Genomic DNA, 8,582 nt, shown 5'->3' with positions numbered 1-8,582 from the left:
AACCAGAACCAGCGTGGTCTGGGGAGGAAACCAACGGTCTGCTGGCTCTCAGGCTGTGGAACATCCAGCTGGTTCTTAGAGAACTGGCGAGTAGAACCAGCACCAGAACCAGCACCTGGTTAGCTTTGGTGGAAAAGACATAATAGTGAACTGAACCCAGCTTTGCATGGTTCCAAGTTAATCTCTGTGTTGCATTTTCAATGTGCACGAACATTTGCAATTTACTGTCAAACCGGACTTCTCACCACCGGGTATAAATTAAACAAACACCAGCATGAAGGGCCTGTGGTTCTGTACTCCTCTCCTGATTTTGAAGGATAAAACATGCACTCGTACAGTATCTGTTTTTGGAAAGGGAATTGCTTTTTTAGAAGAAGATCACGTTGACCTTTTGTTACGTTGAAGTACAGTTTCACGGTCCCATAACGTACTATATCTAACATAAGCATCTAGAGCCCGACCGATAAAGTCGATTAAAAACTGTCAAATCATGCAACAAAAGACAGTTTTTAAAACTCTTATTGCAGCAAATGAAATAACTGTTTTCTCAGGAATCGGACATTCATTTTTTTCCAATAATATCTATATTTGACAGTCATTTGGACGGTCAACGGGACATTTTGCGCGCGTGACATTAGATCATAAACTGGAAGATTGGCTGCTTGTTTACTACGATAATCAATACACAGGTATCAAGCCCATTTAATGCATTCCTTTTTGAATCTATAATTGAGTTATTTCATTTGAAAAGTAATTACCGTAGTTGCATTTCTACATTTTACTGCCAAAAGTAGAGAAATTACTCCTAACATTACAAAGCACACCCGCACAGTCCCGATTAAGCAGTTAATCTGAATTTTGGATGATTAATCAATAACTAAGGATAGTTTTTTCTCTTCATGAATTGTGGCTTTGATTGTTTCTTGTTGAAATTTAACGTTACAAAAAAGATGTCTTTGGGGGGTGTAAAAGACTTTGCAATCAAGGACTAGCGTAGATACAGATACCACAGGACGTACTCCCATGATGCATCCTTCCTGTCTAGTTTTCTACTGTATTAAAAATAAATAAACAGGAAATAAATGCAAGAGATAGCGATAATCAGTGACGCTAGCTACGATATAGACTCGACCTACATGTATGGAGCCATCTTAAGAAACATTTAGTCCAGCGCGTTCGAAGATAAGCACCGCAACCTAACGCAGAACCATAGAAAAACAACAACTTGATCCTGGTGTTTGTTTTCCTGTGATTATACCTGTCCAACCCCCCCCCTCTCACCACTGAACAAGCGCACCTAGCAGCTGCAATGAAAACCTTTATTTCAACCAGCAAGTGTGTCAAAATGAAGCTATTGTTTGTCTCGTGGTCCCTTTTAACAACCATAAAGTAGATTGCCCCCCTCCGGACGTAAATAACCAACATTGTCCCCCTATGGCCAGCACAGAGTCCCGACGTGGGTCCCGTTCAGTCACCAGAGCGTCAGCTCACTTCTTCTTTTTTGGCATAGAGCTCATATAGGTTCAAATAGGAGCCATGACTAAACTGCTCTTTAAAATCTATCAACTAATTAAAACTACACTAGGCTAATGCAATTTTAAAATAAAAAAAAACATTAAATAATATTGTAGGAAAATAAATATCATTACAACAAGGCATATTTTTTTTTTTTTAAATAGTCACTCTCAATCTCGACACTGGAAGCCAGTGTGCGTATCACGTTATTCACCGCAGAGAAAGACGATCGTCAGTCCAACAAGATGGCTGCCGCTCAGTCTCATCGGTGAACGTGCTAATCAGCTGCTGCACATATGTCTTTTCCACCGAGGCAGTTCTGGTGCTGGTTCGGAGTCAGGACCAAATATCGAACCGGTTCTTTGCTTTTCCACACAAATAAACCTGGCTCTGGGCCAAGAACCCGGGTTCAAACTCAGCACCAACGTAGCGCTGGTCTAGCGATCAGAACCGGTTACGGGGTTATCATGACGTTTGAAAACAAAAACTTCTGGCGGCCATTTTGAAAGCACCGGTCAGCTGTTAACCATAGAGAGCTGTTAATGTTAGCTTTGGACATGGATGGGAAACCAGAACCACCGTGGTCTGAGGAGGAAACCAACAATCTGCTGGGTCTCAGGCTGGAGAAGATCCAGCTGGTTCTTAGAGAACTGGCGACTAGAACCAGCACCAAACTGGCACCAGCACCAGCCCAGAACCAGCACCTAGTTAGCCTTGGTGGAAAAGACGTATGACACTACTGCTTTACGCTCGGTTAATAAGAACACGGATACAGATTCCACTAAACATGGTCCCACATAAACCGTAGAGCTTCAACAGTCGTATGCATTACAAGTGTCTGGATATACAAGATATGCAAAATGGATGTTTTTTTTCTGATGGTTTAGACTTGACCGCGACAATCCTCATGTGCAGGACGATGGTTTTATAAACACACCACCATGGCTACATCGGCCGTCAGAAAACAAACGTGCTAGCAAGGGGTGTCACGATTCTCCAAATCTGTGATTTGATTCCACTTTCTGTTTTTAAGGTCATGATTTAATTTGATTGTTTTAATTGAAACATTGAAGGCAATGCCTTTTTTTTTTTTAGCTTTTAAGGAACTCTAGACATTAGTTGGCATTTTGTTTGCGTATAGGTTGACCCTCCGACGGGACTTGGACCCCTTTTGGAACCTCAGGGCTGAGTACAGTTTGTTTTTCATTGATTTTGAAACTTGAAATGGTTGAATTTAGCACAAAATGATATGTGCTGTCCATATGTGACCCCTCCACAGGGACTCAGACCCGTCTGGAACAAACTGTACTCAGACCTCTTTTTTTTTTTAAATTAAAAATTAAGTTATCCAGTTAAGTCGCATGAGAACAAATTCTCATTTGAAATGACAACATGTCACATTCATACACTTACACATTCATACCTGAAAGCTGCCCAGTACAACCATAGTGTGACTGCTGAGCAGCTCCACTGGCCTTGCTCAAGGGCACCTCAGTGGTGGATTTCTTTCTTTTTTTTTTTTATCCTGCTGGTCTTGGGATTGAACCTCCCAGTCCCGAGCTCCCTTCTTAACTCCCTAGGCCACCACTGACTACTTCTGGAGGTGGTCTGAGAACGGTTTCCCTTTAAGTCCGCGTTTGGTTCTCTTCACCATGTGTGGCGTTCAATGGGCGTAGGGTTGCTTTGCCTTTTGCCCTGTATGTATGTATGTATGTATTTTAGCCATGATGCCTCATCGGAAAAATAACTGAGTCTCTTGTCTGTTGGTCAACTTTTTTAACCACTCTGGACCGAGTTTCGTTGGTTTAAAGAGGTCTACACGTGAAATGGCAGAGGGGTACTTTACAACAACGGTGTGCAAGTACAAGTGCAAGTGCAATTGAAAGCACCTTTTAGTTGTGTGGTGCTGTTTTAGTGGTGCTGGGAGATGATGACAAAAAGCAAAAATGGTAGAGAGTGGTATTAAGGTATTAATATTATCCACGTAGGAAGGAGGGTTGGGGGGGTGGATGTGTCAGACAACAGGACTTTCAGCCCGGAGACCGGGGTACTTGTATTTAACCGGCATTTTGTAATCCGACCAACAATCTTCCCCCCCCCCCCCCGCGTCTCGATGACTTTTTGCATCAGTAACAAACGACAAAGGCCCCCTGACCAAGCGTCAGTTTTGAACGTGCTGGGAGTGAGATTGCGTACGAAGTCCCGTTAGAGCCACATGCTTTACCTTTAATTTTTCTGTAACTCACTAACCGGGAAGACCAAATGTTTCCACATGGGGACTTCAGGACAGCAGGTTCTGGTCTCTGTTATCTCCAGAAGTGGCCATGATGTCTAGAAAGGAGCAGCTGTAGGCTCCCGGTAAGCTAACGTTACCCTGTGTTTTTAGCTGCAGGCTACCGGTAAGCTAACGTTACCTTGTGTTTTTAGCTGCAGGCTACCGGTAAGCTAACGTTATCTTGTGTTTTTAGCTGCAGGCTACCGGTAAGTTAACGTTACTTTGTGTTTTTAGCTGCAGGCTACCGGTAAGCTAACGTTACACTGTGTTTTTAGCTGCAGGCTACCGGTAAGCTAACGTTACCTTGTGTTTTTAGCTGCAGGCTACCGGTAAGCTAACGTTACCTTGTGTTTTTAGCTGCAGGCTACCGGTAAGCTAACGTTACCTTGTGTTTTTAGCTGCAGGCTACCGGTAAGCTAACGTTATCTTGTGTTTTTAGCTGCAGGCTACCGGTAAGTTAACGTTACCTTGTGTTTTTAGCTGCAGGCTACCGGTAAGCTAACGTTACCTTGTGTTTTTAGCTGCAGGCTACCGGTAAGCTAACGTTACCTTGTGTTTTTAGCTGCAGGCTACCGATAAGCTAACGTTACCTTGAGTTTTTAGCTGCAGGCTACCGGTAAGCTAACGTTACCCTGTGTTTTTAGCTGCAGGCTACCAGCCTGTAAGCTAAACTGGGTCTGTTTGCTTATTATTTGCACTTGCGCAAGATTTGGAGAATTGGAGAGAGAAAACATTACTGTTGAAATCGCTGATCCTGCTTTGGATTTCAACAGTGGAAATCTAAAACTCTTCAATACATTTTCTGATTTTTAAAATGAAAATTGTGACACCCCTATAACTATAGGTATTCTACACTATTTGGGTATTTCATGAATATCATTCAGGGCAGTTTGAAGGTTTTTTTGGTCAGTTTAAGGTAACCTCTCAAAGGTTATCACAAAACCCCTTAGACCTCGCACCGTAATGAGCACTCTCTCTTTTAGAGGGCGAGCTATGGCTGTCTCAGATAACTTGGTGTACAGTACATTTAACTGTCATGTTAGTCAGGAAATAAATATGAAACTCATTTCCACATCTCATGCTCACAATTTGACAAGTCTCATTGCTGAAAATGTTAACTACATCTACCAATAATTTCCCATTCCTATTGGTGAACTAGTAATAATCCAACTACTGGTTTCTATTCATGAACAGATGTTGGGGTTATGAGATTGTGTTTTGGTCTTTTTAAAAGTACGGATTTGTGCTCTTGAGGCGTTGACCACCCTGGCTTTTTTTGTTGTTTTTTCCGTTTTATGCTTGGCTTTAAACAACTTCTCACGGTTTCACCTCTGTTGGAGGAAGTGAAGAAGTGTGAACAGGAACGCCTCGTCGCACAGATGCAACAGCCACGTGTTCGACACTGAACTGTGAGCGGACTCGATGGAAGGGGGGGTTCTCTCAAGCCTAAACTGTAGGATATACAACATAACAACAATCAAACTCTAATATTGACTCTCACCGCATTCCCTAGAGGTGCATGTTCCTTTGACTTCCAGTCTGGTGGAGTTTTACCACCCCCAGGGAACAGAGAGGCTTTTCACAATGTTTTTTTTTTGTTTTTTTTGTGGAGTTTCTGAATCTGAGTGGAAGTTAGGAGCTGTCACTGGCAGAGCGCTTTTTGCCAAAATGGCTGGCAGAGTCTCTGTTTCGCAGATTAGGCTGGATCTTGTACATATGGGGACCCATGGACCAGCGCCAGCTCCCACGGCCCTCCACTCCAGTCGGGATGGCGGCAGCTGCAGCCACAGCAGTGGACGGGCAGGGCTTGTTCTGCAGCAGCTGAATAAGCATGGTCATCTCTGGGCCGAGGCGCGACACCATGCTGGTCCTGACGCGGTCCACTGTGTCCTCATCGCAGTCCATCAGGCTCTGGAGCAGCTTACCATAAAACCTAGGACAACGAGACAAAACATCCAAGAATGTGAGGTCGGGAAGTGGAAAGATAAAGTGAAGTACCAACACAGATCATAATCAGCCATAAATAGGCTTCTCATTAGATTTTCTGTCCATACATTACATGGAGGTGCAGTGATGTTTAGCCCAAAAAAGACAAATATGCACAGCGTTTTCAGCAATATTGAGGGCTGCAACTATTTTCATTGTTGATTGATCTGTTGATTTTTTTCTGGATTAACCAATTGTTTGTTTAATAAAATTATGAAAAATGTGGATCAGTGTATCTCAAAGTCCAAGATCACGGAAGGCTTGGATCACGTGGAAGTGCCGATGTCATTACTTACAATTCCTCGGGAGACAGAAACTACGCACTATAGCTTTAACTGAAACCACCAACATCTCTTGGTGCTCTGTACCTGGCTCAAAGTCACTTTTTGTTGGCTAAACTTAACTCTAATGACCGCTGAAACAACCAACACCTCTTGATGCTCTGTACCCAGCTCAAAAGTCACTTTTTGATGGCTAAACTTAACTCTAACAAACACTGAAACCAACAACATCTCTTGGTGCTCTGTACCTGGCTTAAAGTCACTTTTTGTTGGCTAAACTTAACTCTAACGACGACTGAAACCAACAACATCTCTTGGTGCTCTGTACCTGGCTTAAAGTCACTTTTTGTTGGCTAAACTTAACTCTAACAACCACTGAAACCACCAACATCTCTTGATGCTCTGTACCCAGCTCAAAGTCACTTTTTGTTGGCTAAACTTAACTAGCAACGGCTACTGATGCGCCCAACAGCTCACTGAGCTCTGTAGCCGGTGTCACGTGACAGGCGGTCTCCTCATTTTTTAGGATGTCTACGAACCCGTTCATGAGAATGCGTTGATAGAGTAGAAGAAGAGCTCACCTATTGGGGAAGTGACTTGGTAGCTGTGCCACTTCGCCAATAGCATCTGGATTCGATCGGGCAACAGTGCAGATATTTAGCTTGCTGTAACACTCCTCTTGCACTTCAGATATCATTCTTTGGAAGGTGGAACAGCGGCGAATGGTGGGGAATGCCTTCGTGGTGATGCCATTGGCGATGCATTTAAGGCTCTCCTTCACAAATGCTTTACCCTGTTAAAACACAGCAGTACTTCACACATTCTCGCCTTGACCGTTACACGCATGCAATCCTACACAAGGTCACATTCACTGTAGAAATGGAGAGAGAATGGCATGCATGTATGTAGGGCTGGGTTAGGGTTGTGCAATTAATCGAATTTGGCCCCTAATGATCACAAAAAAGAATAATTGAGAAAAACATTTATTTTGAATGTTACTTTTTGCAAGTAAAATTCTTTTTGATCAAACGTGTAAAGTATTAAATGAAAAAAAATGTTTTTATTGATGCGTTTAACTCCTACAAGTGTTTATAAATCTTTCCAGAAGTCAATAAGTAATGGTGTTAAATTAAATGATTTCAATATTGACCAAAATAATTTTGACTTTGCTTTTTTTTTTATAATGAAGCATCCCCCGGCTTTCATTTGAATGATCCCTTATAGACTTTCTTCTGTAACATATAAAAGTAGACGATCCGTTGGTACCGACTCTGTCATTCTACTTTGTCTGAAAGGCGTTAAACGCTCTAAAGGTGGGCTACATTTTGGCAAAAGATGAACTGCCATGGCCATTTTGAAAGAGGTCCCTTGAACTCTCACCTCAAGATATCTGAATGAAATGTTACTCAAAAATCCCTGACTTAGTCTGTAGAGCTGCCCTTTATTTTGTGTTCATGTTAAATAAAACACGCATTAATAAAAAAAATTTGGGGTCAATTGTTAAAGGTCACATGGCATGAAAATTTTACTTTAATGAGGTCTTTTGACAATATGAGTTCTCCCAGCCTGCCTATGGTCCACCATGGGCACCAGAAAATGGTGATAGATGTAAACCGAGTCGGGGGTATCCGGCTCTGCCTTTTGAGAAAATGAAAGCTCAGATGGGCCTATCTGGAATCTTGCCCCTTATTACCTCATAAGGGGCAAGGTGACCTCCCCTTTATTTGCTTTGTCCACACATACTAAGGACAGCTCATTGTGGGACTGGCTCTATTGGCTGTAATTCTGCACCATGGTTGAATTTTGGGAAAGAGACTTCAGATACAGTCTTAGGGGACCACTAAGGTCTATATAAAAGACTTCAGATACAGTATTAAGGGACCACTAAGGTCTATATAAAGAGACTTCAGATCCAGTATTAAGGGACCACTAAGGTCTATATAAAAGAGACTTCAGATACAATATTAAGGGACCAATATATAAAATCTATGTAAAAGCATCAAAAGAGCACATGTCATGGGACCTTAAATATAAACATTGGTACTTTTAACAATGCAGCAGATTTGAGGGAATCTTGTACAACTGTAGAATGTCTTTCGTATTCAAGCAAAATTTGTTTTGCACAAGAAACATCACAGATGGACTTGGAATGGAATTGAACCCGGACGCTGTGAATCGGGTCCGAAAAACAGGGGATGAACCCAGCCCTACATGTACTGTATGTAGCATTTGTGAAATGAAATAATGCGCATATATATATATATATATATATACCTGAGTGTCAAATTTAGCAGCACTGTAAAGGAAGGATTTGCAGATTTCATGCATGCCATCTGTGTCACAAGTGGAGTTTTCCAGGCAGGCGAAGGCTCCGCAGCCAACTTGGAGGGCACTGTTGAGACAGCGTGCCACATCTGCTGTGGGCACAGAGAAGGGACCGTCAGCAGGGGGGCCAACAGTGGGAATCACTGCACACTCACTGAGCTCAGTGCACAAGGGTTGCCAGGGTTTCAGCTTTAAAAAAA

The 8,582-nt window shown here is 42.5% G+C and overlaps 1 protein-coding gene across 1 annotated transcript in view; it reads right to left on the bottom strand.

The window, feature by feature from the left end:
- Nucleotides 1-4,582: 4,582 nt before the first annotated feature.
- stc1 (stanniocalcin 1) overlaps nt 4,583-8,582 on the bottom strand; it is a 6,355-nt gene continuing 2,355 nt past the window's right edge. The window contains exons 2-4 of the mRNA XM_034870915.1: nt 8,332-8,474; nt 6,639-6,850; nt 4,583-5,723 (exon numbers count right to left, since the gene is read on the bottom strand). Coding sequence (XP_034726806.1) covers nt 5,423-5,723; nt 6,639-6,850; nt 8,332-8,474 — 656 coding nt within the window. The 3' untranslated portion in view covers nt 4,583-5,422. The remainder of the gene's footprint in view (nt 5,724-6,638; nt 6,851-8,331; nt 8,475-8,582) is intronic.

The sequence above is a fragment of the Etheostoma cragini genome, chromosome 5, assembly GCF_013103735.1.
Source record: "Etheostoma cragini isolate CJK2018 chromosome 5, CSU_Ecrag_1.0, whole genome shotgun sequence".
NCBI classification, from domain to species: domain Eukaryota; kingdom Metazoa; phylum Chordata; class Actinopteri; order Perciformes; family Percidae; genus Etheostoma; species Etheostoma cragini.
This window is presented reverse-complemented; position numbering and strand designations above follow the sequence as displayed.